The sequence below is a fragment of the Trematomus bernacchii genome, unplaced genomic scaffold, assembly GCF_902827165.1.
Source record: "Trematomus bernacchii unplaced genomic scaffold, fTreBer1.1, whole genome shotgun sequence".
NCBI classification, from domain to species: Eukaryota; Metazoa; Chordata; class Actinopteri; order Perciformes; family Nototheniidae; genus Trematomus; species Trematomus bernacchii.
In genome coordinates this window covers 1,616,298-1,635,445 of record NW_022987582.1, presented here as the reverse complement: position 1 = coordinate 1,635,445, position 19,148 = coordinate 1,616,298, and the positions used below count along the sequence as shown (strand labels likewise).

The following is a 19,148-nucleotide window of genomic DNA, read 5'->3' as shown; positions in this document are numbered from 1 at the left end:
TAACTGTGTGTGTGTGTTATTAAACGAAAGAGATATTGTGAGAACTCCTACAGCCAGCCCTCTCTTTAAAATGCATTTAAAAATATTATTTAGAGCACACTCTGAAATGCCATAGAACATATTAAAAAATATCTCTTGGCTCCTAATTAAGAGATCCATCCTATATTAAAATATTCACAAGTATGTCCCTGTTTAGACGCTTTGCCCTTAAAAACAATGTCTGTCTATCAAATTCTCCCAAGATGTTAACTTGAATTCTTATTCTTACATGAGAATCCAATAATGTGGTTAATCATTAATTAATTGAAGTAAATGGATACCAGGTTTAACATTAGCAAAACTTTATCAAAACATCCAATCCAACTTTTTTAAACTTTAAAACCTCAAGACCAAAGTGCTGTACAGATAAATACAAAATTACACAGTGCAGCTCACAAAACTAAAAATAAATAAAGGTACAGTAAGAACACCAAATAAACAATACAAATATCAGCCATATAGTAAAAAATATATACAATTTTAAAGCAACAATCTGCAAAGTGCAGAACGCTAAGAGAAGAGGTGGGTTTTAAGACTTAAGATTTAAAAGCGGACAGTGGAGAAGTCTGATGTGGAGGGGCAGAGCGTTCCACAGTTTAAGAGCCGCAGCAGCGAAAGCACGGTCTTTGAGCTTTAGCTTGGTTCTGGCCTGGGTACATTCAGGAGCAGGTGATCAGCTGACCTGAGAGGGCGAGTGGGCGTGTACGGGCGTGTTTCAGAATACTATATGTTATGATTATAATTATTGATGTATTAATATGATTACCACAGCTGGTAAAGGTGGAACTATGTTTAATTACTGTATTTACTGCTGGGTAGCTTGTGTACTTTATCCAGGTGTAACTAAATTCTCATTTAAGTGATATATATATATATATATATATATATATATATATATTATCATTAATCCGAATCTGCAAAGTAACTAAAGTTATCAAATAAATGTAGTGAAGTGTAAAAGTACGATATTTACCTCTGAATTGTAGTGGGCTAGAACTTCTTCAAAAAATGCATTCAATTCAAAGATTCAAAGGCTTTATTGTCATACAGTATGCACAGTACAGTGTAGATATGGCAATGGAAAACCTAAGTCCCAAGCTCCTCCAACAATGCAACATGATATAGGACATCACATTTAATTAAATAAAAATAGTGCAATAAGAAACAGAGTAGAACAAAACATATTACAGATTTTGTAGCAGGACCAATTTGCAAGTAATGCAGATGTCAGAAAAATAATACAATAAGCAAAATGATGCAGAGAATGTTAACTTATGTTACTCCTGTTTTGCTTCTTTCATAAAAACAATTATTAGAACAATCAATGCATATATCAACTAAAATAGACTAGAATATAAAGAGAGATTCCTTAGTTGTTTTATAAACTCTTTAGCCTTGCTGTGAAAAACCCTACCAGGCATGCAGGTACCTGTCAATACCTGCATGCCTGTCAGGGTTAGTCATTTACTTTGTACTGGGATGCACCCTGCGAGGCCAAATGTGTTAGTTTGACTAGCGAAGGATATTATTCTGAAACTTAAATTCGATATTAGCCCTGAAGAAAAAAACAACGTTTATAAAGTGTGTCACATACAAACAGAAAAATAACCATAATAGAAATGTTATTAAAATACATTTTTGAAAGTGTTTCAAAAGAGTACACTGAGGTAATAGCATTTGTGTCCCTATTCAGACTTGGTGTAATTATGAATATTATGTAAGGTAATTAACACCTGTGTTAAATAAATTGTGAGCCATAGTTAGTATGCCTACAAGTTTGTTGGAAACACAGTGGCCTATTCTAATGCTGATAGTTGCTGGTTTGTTTAGGATTATAAACCATGCTGGTTATTTTGGTATTTCATCTATTTCATTACTCATTGTTACATAGAGTTTGGAGAATATGTCTCCTACCTCTTTGTGTAATTGCCCTTTTCTCCTCTTAATAAGATCATTGTTATTCTTTTAAAATGACTCATCTAGTTTTCGCCTTAGAAGCTCTCTCAAAGGCTGGTACTCTAAATAACTTTTACCTGCAGGGTCTCAGCTTAACTGCAAGAGCAACTGTTATTATAAAACATCATCCTTTTGAGAGTTTTCTTATAGGTTTGTCACAAGGTAAAACTCTTTCTACCAGGAAGCTTTATGAATACACCCTCTGACATTGTGTAAGCTTTTCCGGAGAGAAGAAATAAAGAAAAATGAAAAAACCAGGACGTGGGTGCTTGAAAAGTGGGTGTGTCAACCTGTTACGTTCCCTCCTAAACTAGGGGTACAAAGGGAAGTAACAAAACACAAAAACAACCGGGCGAGAGAAAAAGAGGAAACTCATTAATTAATAAAAAATAAAAGAGGCTCACCAGCCAATTTGCAAAACAAACTTAAAGTAACTAAAAACAACTTTCTTCTAAAAGAAAGTGACTAAATTAAACAATACACAAAAAGGTAAACTGGAGCACATCTAACAATTCACAAAAACACAGACCTCACACAGACAGAGACATGCTGCACACATGCAGCCAGAGGAGAAGGAGAAAGGCCACTGCAGCCTTCCTCAGGTCCTTTAAGGAGGCCCTGATTGGGGATTGGGAGCACCTGGGGGATTGGGAGCACCTGGGGGATTGGGAGCACCTGGGGGATTGGGAGCACCTGGGGACAATCAGGGAGAGAGACACACAAAAGCACCAACTGCGGCACGTAACACCCCCCCATAAAACACACGTTATACTGCTCACAAGCAGCAAACACCGGAGCAACACCACATCACACAGAATACCCACATCACTCACTGACCACAGATCCACATCGCTCTGAGCCAGGTCCACCGCTTCAGAGACGGGAACACCCACACCCACAGCACTGTCAACGGACGCAGAACTTAACTGCTACTCACCACTCTGTCGCATTGCAACTGGGTGCCGGCCTTTTGGTTTTTCCATAGACCGCTTGGAGGCTGCCACCTGCTTCTTCCGAGCTACACACCCTGCCACTAGATGACCAGGGTCAAGACAAAAGAAACACAATCTCTTTTTCTTGGGTCCTGGAAAAGAAACAGAATGAGAATGTGTGGCACGCCTGTTACGAGCTTTCCGGAAAGAAACACGATGGGGATTGCTCTGAGCCAAAACACCACTGTGCATTAACACAAGCTCATCCGCCATAGTGGCAGCCTGCTGCAAGGAGGTTATTTGTCGTTCATTTAAATGAACAGTATGTTCTGGGACACCGTTTTTAAACTCCTCCAGCACTATGAGATCACAAACTGAAGTCAAGTCGTCAGCCTTTGATGCCTTACGCCATCCGTTGAATAGCTTGCTCTTCTCCATTGCAAAGTCTACAAAAGTTTGGCCAGGTGTTTTCTTTAGGCCACGAAAACGCTGTCTATAAGCCTCAGGCACAAGCTCATGCACTTTAATAGCGCATTTCACTTTTTCGTATACACAATACTATCTTCAACAGGAAGAGAAGAGCAAACCATCTGAGCCTTACCAACTAACTCGCACTGTAACAGCATGGCCCACACATCTTTCGGCCATTGCGAAGCAGCAGCAATGCGCTCAAACACAACAAAGTATGACTCAACTTCAGACTCACGAAATACTGGAACCAGCTGAATGTTGTTACCAACATCAAAAGGAGCATCAGAACCTGACAATGGTTGTGTACCCGAAGAGGATCCCACTGAACCCGTCTGCAGCTCTAGCTGACGCATCCTGAAAGCTGTGTCTGCATCCAACTTTCTGATCTCCAACTCCCTCCTGAGCTGAAAATCTCGCTCACGCTCCTCCTTCTCCCACTGTAGACGAGCTAACCTCACTTTCAACCAGGCATCACATTTAGAACTAGTATGAGAGGACTCAAACAAGGGAGGCCATACTAAACACACAAACTAATTTTCAACACTCACACTATAGTCTACCACCACCATAGACGTACAGCTTACTTGCAACTACTCACCAGCCCCCATTTGTCACGTTCCCTCCTAATCTAGGAGTACAAAGGGAAGTAACAAAACACAAAAACAACCGGGCGAGAGAAAAAGGAGAGGAAACTGACTGCTGAAGCCACAAAGTGATGCTTTAATTAATAAAAAAGAAAAGAGGCTCACCAGCCAATTTGCAAAACAAACTTAAAGTAACTAAGAACAACTTCCTTCTAAAAGAAAGTGACTAAATTAAACGATACACAAAAAGGTAAACTGGAGCACATCTAACAATTCACAAAAACACAGGCCTCACACAGAGACAGAGACATGCTGCACATATACAGCCAGAGGAGAAGGAGAGAGGCCACTGCAGCCTTCCTCAGGTCCTTTAAGGAGGCCCTGATTGGGGATTGGGAGCACCTGGAGGAGAGGCTGCACCTGGAGACAATCAGGGAGAGAGTGAGACACACACACAAAAGCACCAACTGCGGCAGGTAACACAACCTCTCTATATAAACCAAGGTGTCCGTGTTCTCTTCACAAATCCTACTCTTCCATTCTCTCTACCTACTCAAGCTTTCATTGAATTTGGTAAGTCCATTTAGACATGAATCATTAACCATTGTGCATTTGAATTGTCTAAATAGTTCATATCTATAATGTATTATGTTTTATTAGTGCTATGTATAGGATTTAAATGTCAATGCATAGAAAGATTATAGCAATTCTGTAATTTACATATTATAGTGAAATTCATCACATTTGTGGGAATTCTGTCAATTTGAAAATGCAAAGTTGTTTGAAAAGTCATGCAAAAGGTAAGAGAAACTGAGATGAATTGAAGGAGGAACAACAAGTACAGGGAGTTTGGAAATCAGACTAGATGTGTTTGGTTGCCTTGAATTGTTTTGGAAAGATGCAGAATTGCCAACCACACCAAATCACGAATGAGCTTTTTTGTTGCTCCACCCACACATTACTTTATCATGTCTGTTGTTTAAAACCAAGGGAACATTTAGTAATTACCCCTTAAAGAAAAGATGAGAAGGCAACATATGAGCAAAACTTTATCGCACCGTTTTAAAATAATCAGTAATGTTCACAAGACAAATGATGGTTGGGCAGTAAGAATCTTGATCCTAGCACGCTCCAAGAATCCATTTATAAATAAACACTGAACTACGCAGTCAACAGTATTTTTTCGTTTCAGCAAACATGGGAGAAATGCTGGGAGCCATGGCATTATTGATGAAGAACTTCAAAAAGTATGCTGGACAAGACGCAGACAAAGAAACAATAAGCAAGAAAGAACTTTCTGATATGCTCCACGCGGAGATTCCTGGAATGATCGTAAGTAAAAAAGATGAAGCACTATTGTAATATAGATCTGTGTAGTCCCCTTTAAAAATAAATTATGTTTTAAAATCTAATAAAAACTTCTGTGGACTTTATCTCTTTAGGGGGACAAAAAAGACTTGGACGCATTCTTCACCGGCCTGGATGAGGACGAGGATGGCAAAGTTTCTTTCGATGAGTATATCGTGCTTGTAGGATGCTTAATGATGATTCTCAAGGAAATGCTGGATGAATAAAGTTCATGTCATTATGTGTTCTGAGGAAACAACGATAAATCATTGATGGGTTCTTATGTTAGCTTAAAGAACCTGAAAGGTGCTGTCTTTGAGCATAAATCATTGATTTTTAATATCAGATGTTAACTAACAAAAATAAATGTTGTCACATTTTATAATTGTTTGTGTGTGTTATTAAACGAAAGAGATATTGTGAGAACTCCTACAGCTAGCCCTCTCTTTAAAATGCATTTAAAAATATTATTTAGAGCATACTCTGAAATGCCATAGAACATGTTAAAAAATATCTCTTGGCTCCTAATTAAGAGATCCATCCTATATTAAAATATTCACAAGTATGTCCCTGTTTAGACGCTTTGCCCTTAAAAACAATGTCTGTCTATCAAATTCTCCCAAGATGTTAACTTGAATTCTTATTCTCACATGAGAATCCAATAATGTGGTTAATCATTAATTAATTGAAGTAAATGGATACCAGGTTTAACATTAGCAAAACGTTATCAAAACATCCAATTCAACTTTTTTTAAACTTTAAAACCTCAAGACCAAAGTGCTGTACAGATAAATACAAAATTACACAGTGCAGCTCACAAAACAAAAAATAAATAAAGGTACAGTAAGAACACCAAATAAACAAGAATACAAATATCAGCCATATAGTAAAATATATATATATATATATATATATATATACAATTTAAAAGCAACAATCTGCAAAGTGCAGAACGCTAAGAGAAGACGTGGGTTTTAAGACTTAAGATTTAAAAGCGGACAGTGGAGAAGTCTAATGTGGAGGGGCAGAGCGTTCCACAGTTTAAGAGCCGCAGCAGCGAAAGCACGGTCTTTGAGTTTTAGCTTGGTTCTGGCCTGGGTACATTCAGGAGCAGGTGATCAGCTGAACTGAGAGGGCGAGTGGGCGTGTACGGGCGTGTTTCAGAACACTATATGTTATGATTATAATCAGGGGTGCACATAACTGGTACGCATGCGCGGCAACAATCTGAAATGCGTAACGTCACTTGTGTCACAACGCGCCTTTGCGTACCTGATAGGTCAACAAAACACATATTTCGCCTACACATGTTTCTTGTCAATACTGTGGAGTAAATTATTAGACATGTCCAAAAAAAACAAAGACATTAAGCAGCCACGTTGCCGTTTCGCTCCCTGCTAAAATCTTCAGACTTTCTATGACTGATTGAACTGGGTGCTGGCCGTGCCGCGCAGGGCATAACCGACGGACCTGTGAAGCTTCACAGGAGGCAGAGGCTTAGATCACTGGACGACAGAGTTGGTCGCCGTGTGCACAGACGGAGCTGCTGTTAACGTCGGTGTGTACAACAGAATTGTACCAAAACTACGTCAACTGGCTGCGGTGGGAGACTCCCCTGTGCACATTCTGTGCCCCGCGCACACACTGGAGAACTGCGCAAAATCAGCTGATCACAACGTTCACGCTCTGTGGTCAAGCTGCTGCAGTTTTATTTACAACAAAGTGGAGTGAAACACACAGCTGCAAACTTACTCAGGCTGTTAATGGAAGAGTTTGAAATCAGACAGAGGTGGAAGAAGTGTTACTCAAGTAAAATTAGAAAAGTATTATCAAAATCTAGTTAAAGTAGTGACAGTAAAAGTAGTCATTTTGCAGATTGGTCCATTTCATAATAATGTATATGATATGTTTTATAATTATTGATCATTAAAGTGTTTAAAAATTAGTTTGAATGACTTTGTATACTGCAGGGTAGCTTGTGGATTTACTCCAGGTGGAACTAAAGTCTGATTTAACACTTGATTATATTTTCACATCATTCATCCACATCTGTAAAGTAACTAAAGGTATTAAATAAATGTAGTGGAAGAAAAGTACATGATTTACCTCTGAACTGTAGTGGAGTAGAAGTACAAAGTAGCATAAAATAGAAATACTCAAGTAAACTACAAGTATCTTAAATTGTACCTAAGTACAGTACTTGAATAAGTGTACTTTGTTACTTCCCACCTCTGAAATCAGATATGACTTCAAGTCATGTGATAATTTCTTAGTATTTGATCCTTCAACTTGGCCTCAGGAAATGCAAGGACTTCACAGTTTTGGCAACAAGTTTTGGAAAAAGCAAATTGGAGGCTTACAAAGAGACAGGGAGGTGCATCTTCATCTTCATCATCTAGCATGCAAGAAGTGTAAATAGAGGACAGTGAAGGAGACACTGAGGAGGACAGTGAGGAAGACTGCGCTTATTAACACCACGCTTCATGTGGGGTGAGTACCAAACGCTGTCTCCTGGTACTCATCTGAGTAACTCACTCAAAAAGTTATGTGCACACCTGATTATAATTATTGATGTATTAATATGATTACCACAGCTGGTAAAGGTGGAACTATGTTTAATTACTGTATTTACTGCTGGGTAGCTTGTGTACTTTATCCAGGTGTAACTAAATTCTCATTTAAGTGATATATAGATATATATATATATATATATTATCATTAATCCGAATCTGCAAAGTAACTAAAGTTATCAAATAAATGTAGTGAAGTGTAAAAGTACGATATTTACCTCTGAATTGTAGTGGGCTAGAACTTCTTCAAAAAATGCATTCAATTCAAAGATTCAAAGGCTTTATTGTCATACAGTATGCACAGTACAGTGTAGATATGGCAATGGAAAACCTAAGTCCCAAGCTCCTCCAACAATGCAACATGATATAGGACATCACATTTTTTAATTAAATAAAAATAGTGCAATAAGAAACAGAGTAGAACAAAACATATTACAGATTTTGTAGCAGGACCAATTTGCAAGTAATGCAGATGTCAGAAAGATAATAATACAATAAGCAAAACGATGCAGAGAATGTTAACTTATGTTACTGTTTTGCTTCTTTCATAAAAAACAATAATTAGAACAATCAATGCATATATCAACTAAAATAGACTAGAATATAAAGAGAGATTCTTTAGTTAGTCGTTTTATAAACTCTTTAGCCTTGCTGTGAAAAACCCTGACAGATACCAGGCATGCAGGTACCTGTCAATACCTGCATGCCTGTCAGGGTTTGTAGTCATTTACTTTGTACTGGGATGCACCCTGCGAGGCCAAATGTGCTAGTTTGACTAGCGAAGGATATTATTCTGAAACTTAGATTCAATATTGGCCCTGAAGAAAAAAACAACATTTATAAAGTGTGTCACATACAAACAGAAAAATAACCAACGCAATAACAAAAAGGAAAGTTCACTGCAGCCAAGATAGTGAAACATAAATGAATGCAATCAATGAATATTATGTAAGGTAATTAACACCTGTGTTAAATTGTGAGCCATAGTTAGTATGTAGCCTACAAGTTTGTTGGAAACACAGTGGCCTATTCTAATGCTGATAGTTGCTGGTTTGTTTAGGATTATAAACCATGCTGGTAATGTTGGTATTTCATCTATTTCATTACTCATTGTTACATAGAGTTTGGAGAGTATGTCTCCTACCTCTTTGTGTAATTGCCCTTTTCTCCTCTTAATAAGATCATTGTTATTCTTTTAAAATGACTCATCTAGTTTTCACCTTAGAAGCTCTCTCAAAGGCTGGTACTCTATAAATAACTTTTACCTGCAGGGTCTCAGCTTAACTGCAAGGGCAACTGTTATTATAAAACATCATCCTTTTGAGAGTTTTCTTATAGGTTTGTCACAAGGTAAAACTCTTTAAACCAGGAAGCTTTATGAATACACCCTCTGACATTGTGTAAGCTTTTCCGGAGAGAACAAATAAAGAAAAACGAAAAAACTAGGGTGTGGGTGCTTGAAAAGTGGGTGTGTCAACCTCTCTATATAAACCAAGGTGTCCGTGTTCTCTTCACAAATCCTACTCTTCCATTCTCTCTACCTACTCAAGCTTTCATTGAATTTGGTAAGTCCATTTAGACATGAATCATTAACCATTGTGCATTTGAATTGTCTAAATAGTTGATATCTATAGTGTAGCATTATGTTTTATTAGTGCTATGTATAGGATTTAAGTGTCAATGCATTAAAACCAAGGGAACATTTAGTAATTACCCCTTAAAGAAAAGATGAGAAGGCAACATATGAGCAAGACTTTATCGCACCGTTTTAAAATAATCAGTAATGTTCATAAGACAAATGGTTGGGCAGTAAGAATCTTGATCCTAACAAGTTGTTCATCCAATAATCCATTTATAAATAAACACTGAACTACACAGTCAACAGTATTTTTTTCATTTCAGCAAACATGGCCATGATTGAAGAACAACTGAAAGTATTGAAGAAGACCTTCGATAAGTATGCTGGAAAAGACGCAGACAAAGGTTCAATGAGCAAGGCAGAACTTGCTGATTTGCTCCGCGAGGAGTTTCCTGGAATGGGCGTAAGTAAAAAAGATGAAGCACTATTGTAATATAGATCTGTGTATGCCTCTGTTTATGTTTTAAAATCTAATACAAACTTCTGTGGACTTCATCTTTATAGGGAGACAAACAACAGTTAGACGCATTCTTCACCGGCCTGGATGGGGACAAGGATGGAAAAGTTTCTTTCCCAGAGTTTGTCCAGTTTGCAGCAACCTTGCTGTTGATGATGACGGGCTAAATGTAATTTGGCAACATTGCCTCAGAATTCTTTGCCTTAAGGTTATCTCTATAACATCTAGAAAGTACATGTCATTATTATGTGTTCTGAGGAAACAACGATAAATCATTGATGGGTTCTTATATTAGCTTAAAGAACCTGAAAGGTGCTGTCTTTGAGCATAAATCATTGATTTTTAATATCAGATGTTAACTAACAAAAATAAATGTTGTCACATTTTATAATTGTTTGTGTGTGTTATTAAACGAAAGAGATATTGTGAGAACTCCTACAGCTAGCCCTCTCTTTAAAATGCATTTTAAAATATTATTTAGAGCACACTCTGAAATGCCATAGAACATGTTAAAAAATATCTCTTGGCTCCTAATTAAGAGATCCATCCTATATTAAAATATTCACAAGTATGTCCCTGTTTAGACGCTTTGCCCTTAAAAACAATGTCTGTCTATCAAATTCTCCCAAGATGTTAACTTGAATTCTTATTCTCACATGAGAATCCAATAATGTGGTTAATCATTAATTAATTGAAGTAAATGGATACCAGGTTTAACATTAGCAAAACTTTATCAAAACATCCAATCCAACTTTTTTAAACTTTAAAACCTCAAGACCAAAGTGCTGTACAGATAAATACAAAATTACACAGTGCAGCTCACAAAACAAAAAATAAATAAAGGTACAGTAAGAACACCAAATAAACAAGAATACAAATATCAGCCATATAGTAAAAAATATATACAATTTAAAAGCAATAAAGCAACAATCTGCAAAGTGCAGAACGCTAAGAGAAGAGGTGGGTTTTAAGACTTAAGATTTAAAAGCGGACAGTGGAGAAGTCTGATGTGGAGGGGCAGAGCGTTCCACAGTTTAAGAGCCGCAGCAGCGAAAGCACGGTCTTTGAGCTTTAGCTTGGTTCTGGCCTGGGTACATTCAGGAGCAGGTGATCAGCTGACCTGAGAGGGCGAGTGGGCGTGTACGGGCGTGTTTCAGAAAATATGTTATGATTATAATTATTGATGTATTAATATGATTACCACAGCTGGTAAAGGTGGAACTATGTTTAAAACTGTATTTACTGCTGGGTAGCTTGTGTACTTTATCCAGGTGTAACTAAATTCTCATTTAAGTGATATATATATATAGATATAGATATATATATATATATATATATATTATCATTAATCCGAATCTGCAAAGTAACTAAAGTTATCAAATAAATGTAGTGAAGTGTAAAAGTACGATATTTACCTCTGAATTGTAGTGGGCTAGAACTTCTTCAAAAAATGCATTCAATTCAAAGATTCAAAGGCTTTATTGTCATACAGTATGCACAGTACAGTGTAGATATGGCAATGGAAAACCTAAGTCCCAATCTCCTCCAACAATGCAGCATGATATAGGACATCACATTTTTTAATTAAATAAAAATAGTGCAATAAGAAACAGAGTAGAACAAAACATATTACAGATTTTGTAGCAGGACCAATTTGCAAGTAATGCAGATGTCAGAAAAATAATAATACAATAAGCGAAATGATGCAGAGAATGTTAACTTATGTTACTCCTGTTTTGCTTTCATAAAAACAATAATTGGAACAATCAATGCATATATCAACTAAAATAGATTAGAATATAAAGAGAGATTCCTTAGTTAGTCGTTTTATAAACTCTTTAGCCTTGCTGTGAAAAACCCTGACAGATACCAGGCATGCAGGTACCTGTCAATACCTGCATGCCTGTCAGGGTTTGTACATGTAGTCATTTACTTTGTACTGGGATGCACCCTGCGAGGCCAAATGTGTTTGACTAGCGAAGGATATTATTCTGAAACTTAGATTCAATATTGGCCCTGAAGAAAAAAACAACATTTATAAAGTGTGTCACATACAAACAGAAAAATAACCAACGCAATAACAAAAAGGAAAGTTCACTGCAGCCAAGATAGTGAAACATAAATGAATGCAATCAATGAATATTATGTAAGGTAATTAACACCTGTGTTAAATTGTGAGCCATAGTTAGTATGTAGCCTACAAGTTTGTTGGAAACACAGTGGCCTATTCTAATGCTGATAGTTGCTGGTTTGTTTAGGATTATAAACCATGCTGGTAATGTTGGTATTTCATCTATTTCATTACTCATTGTTACATAGAGTTTGGAGAGTATGTCTCCTACCTCTTTGTGTAATTGCCCTTTTCTCCTCTTAATAAGATCATTGTTATTCTTTTAAAATGACTCATCTAGTTTTCACCTTAGAAGCTCTCTCAAAGGCTGGTACTCTATAAATAACTTTTACCTGCAGGGTCTCAGCTTAACTGCAAGGGCAACTGTTATTATAAAACATCATCCTTTTGAGAGTTTTCTTATAGGTTTGTCACAAGGTAAAACTCTTTAAACCAGGAAGCTTTATGAATACACCCTCTGACATTGTGTAAGCTTTTCCGGAGAGAACAAATAAAGAAAAACGAAAAAACTAGGGTGTGGGTGCTTGAAAAGTGGGTGTGTCAACCTCTCTATATAAACCAAGGTGTCCGTGTTCTCTTCACAAATCCTACTCTTCCATTCTCTCTACCTACTCAAGCTTTCATTGAATTTGGTAAGTCCATTTAGACATGAATCATTAACCATTGTGCATTTGAATTGTCTAAATAGTTGATATCTATAATGTAGCATTATGTTTTATTAGTGCTATGTATAGGATTTAAGTGTCAATGCATTAAAACCAAGGGAACATTTAGTAATTACCCCTTAAAGAAAAGATGAGAAGGCAACATATGAGCAAGACTTTATCGCACCGTTTTAAAATAATCAGTAATGTTCATAAGACAAATGGTTGGGCAGTAAGAATCTTGATCCTAACAAGCTGTTCATCCAATAATCCATTTATAAATAAACACTGAACTACACAGTCAACAGTATTTTTTTCATTTCAGCAAACATGGTCCTGATTGAAGCACAACTGACATTATTGAAGACCACCTTCGATAAGTATGCTGGAAAAGACGCAGACAAAGGTTCAATGAGCAAGGCAGAACTTGCTGATTTGCTCCACGAGGAGTTTCCTGGAATGGGCGTAAGTAAAAAAGATGAAGCACTATTGTAATATAGATCTGTGTATGCCTCTGTTTTAAAATCTAATACAAACTTCTGTGGACTTCATCTTTTTAGGGAGACAAAAAACAGTTAGACGCATTCTTCACCGGCCTGGATGGGGACAAGGATGGAAAAGTTTCTTTCCCAGAGTTTGTCCAGTTTGCAGCAACCTTGCTGTTGATGATGACGGGCTAAATGTAATTTGGCAACATTGCCTCAGAATTCTTTGCCTTAAGGTTATCTCTATAACATCTAGAAAGTACATGTCATTATTATGTGTTCTGAGGAAACAACGATAAATCATTGATGGGTTCTTATGTTAGCTTAAAGAACCTGAAAGGTGCTGTCTTTGAGCATAAATCATTGATTTTTAATATCAGATGTTAACTAACAAAAATAAATGTTGTCACATTTTATAATTGTTTGTGTGTGTTATTAAACGAAAGAGATATTGTGAGAACTCCTACAGCTAGCCCTCTCTTTAAAATGCATTTTCTAAAATATTATTTAGAGCATACTCTGAAATGCCATAGAACATGTTAAAAAATATCTCTTGGCTCCTAATTAAGAGATCCATCCTATATTAAAATATTCACAAGTATGTCCCTGTTTAGACGCTTTGCCCTTAAAAACAATGTCTGTCTATCAAATTCTCCCAAGATGTTAACTTGAATTCTTATTCTCACATGAGAATCCAATAATGTGGTTAATCATTAATGAATTGAAGTAAATGGATACCAGGTTTAACATTAGCAAAACTTTATCAAAACATCCAATCCAACTTTTTTAAACTTTAAAACCTCAAGACCAAAGTGCTGTACAGATAAATACAAAATTACACAGTACAGCTCACAAAACTAAAAATAAATAAAGGTACAGTAAGAACACCAAATAAACAAGAATACAAATATCAGCCATATAGTAAAAAATATATACAATTTAAAAGCAACAATCTGCAAAGTGCAGAACGCTAAGAGAAGAGGTGGGTTTTAAGACTTAAGATTTAAAAGCGGACAGTGTAGAAGTCTGATGTGGAGGGGCAGAGCGTTCCACAGTTTAAGAGCCGCAGCAGCGAAAGCACGGTCTTTGAGCTTTAGCTTGGTTCTGGCCTGGGTACATTCAGGAGCAGGTGATCAGCTGACCTGAGAGGGCGAGTGGGCGTGTACGGGCGTGTTTCAGAAAATATGTTATGATTATAATTATTGATGTATTAATATGATTACCACAGCTGGTAAAGGTGGAACTATGTTTAAAACTGTATTTACTGCTGGGTAGCTTGTGTACTTTATCCAGGTGTAACTAAATTCTAATTTAAGTGATATATAGATATATACATGGGCGTAGGAAGCATCCTGAATGTGGGGGGGACATTTTTAACGGGGGGTGTTGGGGCGAAAAAAAATATAGATTTCCTGTATTCTGGTGCATTTTAACAGGTGGTTTGATACTTTTATGTGGCTATACTAGCATGAGGAAAATGATGGGTACATTTTGTAATTTCATCCAGTAGTAAAGAAAGGAAACATATTTGATTATTAATTCAGAGCCGTCTTTGAATTAATAAAAAGCAGTTTAAATGCCCATTTTTTTGTACATTTATATACAACAATAAATATTTGTGAGTGCATTGAGAGATATTGTTGTGGAGAGTCATTTATATATAAATCGCAAAATACATTTGTGAATCCTTCTGTGAGCATTTATTAATATTGAGACTGATCTGACTCCATACAGATGTTAAGTTCACCTAGGAATGGTATCATTGACTTAAATGTTCAAATACATGTTGCTCTTCTGTCTATATTGGTCATATGATGCCCCTTGACTGAAATGTTTCCTGTTCAATATCCCCACTGATTTCCTTAAAATCCTGGGATGAGAGTCCACATCACAATTTACTCTCAACTGTCATTTCCCTTTCATCACTCACCTCAGCAATGGACCTCTCTCCACTGTCCCTGCATTCTGCCTCTGACTCACTCTCAAGTGCCTAGATGTCAAGAGAGGTGGTGAAGTGATCATTATTTATTGAGCAGTATACTCTTTCACATTGAATCATAACAAGTCATACTGAATGTAAATACAACTGACTCTAAAGTAAGTCCCAGTCTGTGACATTGGACATTTTGAAGACTCAAAGTCCCAAGCAGTAGGTAGAATATTAGCTAGTCTATGTAATGTGCACAGAAAATAAATAGTTAACTGAATACTGGGATGGAAATAGCCTATAAGCACTCAGTAAAACATAAACACACACACAAAAAGCTTCTGAATGATAAGAAGTATAATTAAAACATAATGCACATTACCATTTTGAGAGAGTACCTAAATTAAAGAACTCAGAAAATAATCTCGTATCGAACTGAGGCTCCAGTAAAACACACTGACTGTGTCTCTACATGGACATCAGTAAGCCGTTTAAGAGTATTATCCCGGTTATGATGTGTTTACATGAGCAGAGAGATCGGGTTATTCATGTTCCCTGTTTACCTGATAAATACTAGTAACCTGGCATTTCGATGCCTTTTCTCATCTAAACTATTCAGTATTTCTCTATCATGACATAAAGACGAAACTCCTCTCCAGAAGTGAGACGCATTTGCCGCCACCACCGCCATCACTGTTAAGTTAACAGTGTTAACTGATTAACTGCTACCAGCTGATGACTTACTTTCCTCTTCTTTGCAAAAAATGTTCTTATGTCCATGTTGTCTGAGGGAGAAAACATATCAAACCCAGAGATAGTCAGCTTTGATTTTCGCTGTATTAACCATTTCCTGAACATTTGGTGTGTGTGCCTTACCTCCGCTACCGGCATCCTTCATACAACAGAATCTGAGCTGTCCAACTATGACAACACTCCTTGAACATGCGCGCGCTATGTGAGAATCTGCCTTGGTACAAAGTAGCAGTGAAAACATGGTACGGAGTTTCATTGATTTGGGCATTCTCTCAATAAGCAAGTGGAATGGATTTCAATTGATAGTGAAGCACTGACACAGCGCTCTGCAAAGAGCGGCGAGTGGATAGACCGATTCACGGACTTTCCGCATAGTAAAAGTGGGGGGGTCTAAACTAATCATTTGAAAAAGTGGGGGGGACTTGTCCCACCCTCATATAATGGTTGCGACGCCCATGGATATATATATATGGAGATATATATATGGAGATATATATATATATATATATATATATATATATATATGGAGAATATATATATATATATATATATATATATATATATATATATATATATATATATATATATATATGGAGTATATATATATATATATATATATATATATTATCATTAATCCGAATCTGCAAAGTAACTAAAGTTATCAAATAAATGTGAAGTGTAAAAGTACGATATTTACCTCTGAATTGTAGTGGGCTAGAACTTCTTCAAAAAATGCATTCAATTCAAAGATTCAAAGGCTTTATTGTCATACAGTATGCACAGTACAGTGTAGATATGGCAATGGAAAACCTAAGTCCCAAGCTCCTCCAACAATGCAACATGATATACTGTAGGACATCACATTTTTTAATTAAATAAAAATAGTGCAATAAGAAACAGAGTAGAACAAAACATATTACAGATTTTGTAGCAGGACCAATTTGCAAGTAATGCAGATGTCAGAAAAATAATAATACAATAAGCGAAATGATGCAGAGAATGTTAACTTATGTTACTCCTGTTTTGCTTCTTTCATAAAAAACAATAATTAGAACAATCAATGCATATATCAACTAAAATAGACTAGAATATAAAGAGAGATTCCTTAGTTAGTCGTTTTATAAACTCTTTAGCCTTGCTGTGAAAAACCCTGACAGATACCAGGCATGCAGGTACCTGTCAATACCTGCATGCCTGTCAGGGTTTGTACATGTAGTCATTTACTTTGTACTGGGATGCACCCTGCGAGGCCAAATGTGCTAGTTTGACTAGCGAAGGATATTATTCTGAAACTTAGATTCAATATTGGCCCTGAAGAAAAAAAACAACATTTATAAAGTGTGTCACATACAAACAGAAAAATAACCAACGCAATAACAAAAAGGAAAGTTCACTGCAGCCAAGATAGTGAAACATAAATGAATGCAATCAATGAATATTATGTAAGGTAATTAACACCTGTGTTAAATTGTGAGCCATAGTTAGTATGTAGCCTACAAGTTTGTTGGAAACACAGTGGCCTATTCTAATGCTGATAGTTGCTGGTTTGTTTAGGATTATAAACCATGCTGGTAATGTTGGTATTTCATCTATTTCATTACTCATTGTTACATAGAGTTTGGAGAGTATGTCTCCTACCTCTTTGTGTAATTGCCCTTTTCTCCTCTTAATAAGATCATTGTTATTCTTTTAAAATGACTCATCTAGTTTTCACCTTAGAAGCTCTCTCAAAGGCTGGTACTCTATAAATAACTTTTACCTGCAGGGTCTCAGCTTAACTGCAAGGGCAACTGTTATTATAAAACATCATCCTTTTGAGAGTTTTCTTATAGGTTTGTCACAAGGTAAAACTCTTTTAAACCAGGAAGCTTTATGAATACACCCTCTGACATTGTGTAAGCTTTTCCGGAGAGAACAAATAAAGAAAAACGAAAAAACTAGGGTGTGGGTGCTTGAAAAGTGGGTGTGTCAACCTCTCTATATAAACCAAGGTGTCCGTGTTCTCTTCACAAATCCTACTCTTCCATTCTCTCTACCTACTCAAGCTTTCATTGAATTTGGTAAGTCCATTTAGACATGAATCATTAACCATTGTGCATTTGAATTGTCTAAATAGTTGATATCTATAATGTAGCATTATGTTTTATTAGTGCTATGTATAGGATTTAAGTGTCAATGCATTAAAACCAAGGGAACATTTAGTAATTACCCCTTAAAGAAAAGATGAGAAGGCAACATGTGAGCAAGACTTTATCGCACCGTTTTAAAATAATCAGTAATGTTCATAAGACAAATGGTTGGGCAGTAAGAATCTTGATCCTAGCAAGCTGTTCATCCAATAATCCATTTATAAATAAACACTGAACTACGCAGTCAACAGTATTTTTTTCATTTCAGCAAACATGGCCATGATTGAAGAACAACTGAAAGTATTGAAGAAGACCTTCGATAAGTATGCTGGAAAAGACGCAGACAAAGGTTCAATGAGCAAGGCAGAACTTGCTGATTTGCTCCGCGAGGAGTTTCCTGGAATGGGCGTAAGTAAAAAAGATGAAGCACTATTGTAATATAGATCTGTGTATGCCTCTGTTTATGTTTTAAAATCTAATACAAACTTCTGTGGACTTCATCTCTATAGGGAGACAAACAACAGTTAGACGCATTCTTCACCGGCCTGGATGGGGACAAGGATGGAAAAGTTTCTTTCCCAGAGTTTGTCCAGTTTGCAGCAACCTTGCTGTTGATGATGACGGGCTAAATGTAATTTGGCAACATTGCCTCAGAATTCTTTGCCTTAAGGTTATCTCTATAACATCTAGAAAGTACATGTCATTATTATGTGTTCTGAGGAAACAACGATAAATCATTGATGGGTTCTTATATTAGCTTAAAGAACCTGAAAGGTGCTGTCTTTGAGCATAAATCATTGATTTTTAATATCAGATGTTAACTAACAAAAATAAATGTTGTCACATTTTATAATTGTTTGTGTGTGTTATTAAACGAAAGAGATATTGTGAGAACTCCTACAGCCAGCCCTCTCTTTAAAATGCATTTTAAAATATTATTTAGAGCATACTCTGAAATGCCATAGAACATGTTAAAAAATATCTCTTAGCTCCTAATTAAGAGATCCATCCTATATTAAAATATTCACAAGTATGTCCCTGTTTAGACGCTTTGCCCTTAAAAACAATGTCTGTCTATCAAATT

The 19,148-nt window shown here is 36.4% G+C and overlaps 2 protein-coding genes and 1 long non-coding RNA gene across 3 annotated transcripts; all 3 read left to right on the top strand.

Annotated features, from left to right (window-relative positions):
• The first annotated feature begins 4,448 nt into the window (after positions 1-4,448).
• Positions 4,449-5,755, top strand: LOC117480119. The gene is made up of 3 exons (XR_004555639.1): positions 4,449-4,555; positions 5,175-5,314; positions 5,425-5,755. It is a non-coding gene; the product is annotated as an uncharacterized LOC117480119 (long non-coding RNA).
• Positions 5,756-9,355: 3,600 nt separating this feature from the next.
• Positions 9,356-10,383, top strand: LOC117480116 (protein S100-G-like). The gene is made up of 3 exons (XM_034127301.1): positions 9,356-9,464; positions 9,802-9,941; positions 10,043-10,383. The coding sequence occupies exons 2-3, from the start codon at positions 9,807-9,809 to the stop codon at positions 10,160-10,162; spliced, it is 255 nt and encodes an 84-aa protein (XP_033983192.1). The 5' UTR covers positions 9,356-9,464; positions 9,802-9,806; the 3' UTR covers positions 10,163-10,383.
• Positions 10,384-17,886: 7,503 nt separating this feature from the next.
• On the top strand, positions 17,887-18,914 carry LOC117480115 (protein S100-G-like). The gene is made up of 3 exons (XM_034127300.1): positions 17,887-17,995; positions 18,333-18,472; positions 18,574-18,914. The coding sequence occupies exons 2-3, from the start codon at positions 18,338-18,340 to the stop codon at positions 18,691-18,693; spliced, it is 255 nt and encodes an 84-aa protein (XP_033983191.1). The 5' UTR covers positions 17,887-17,995; positions 18,333-18,337; the 3' UTR covers positions 18,694-18,914.
• The last annotated feature ends 234 nt before the right edge of the window (positions 18,915-19,148 follow it).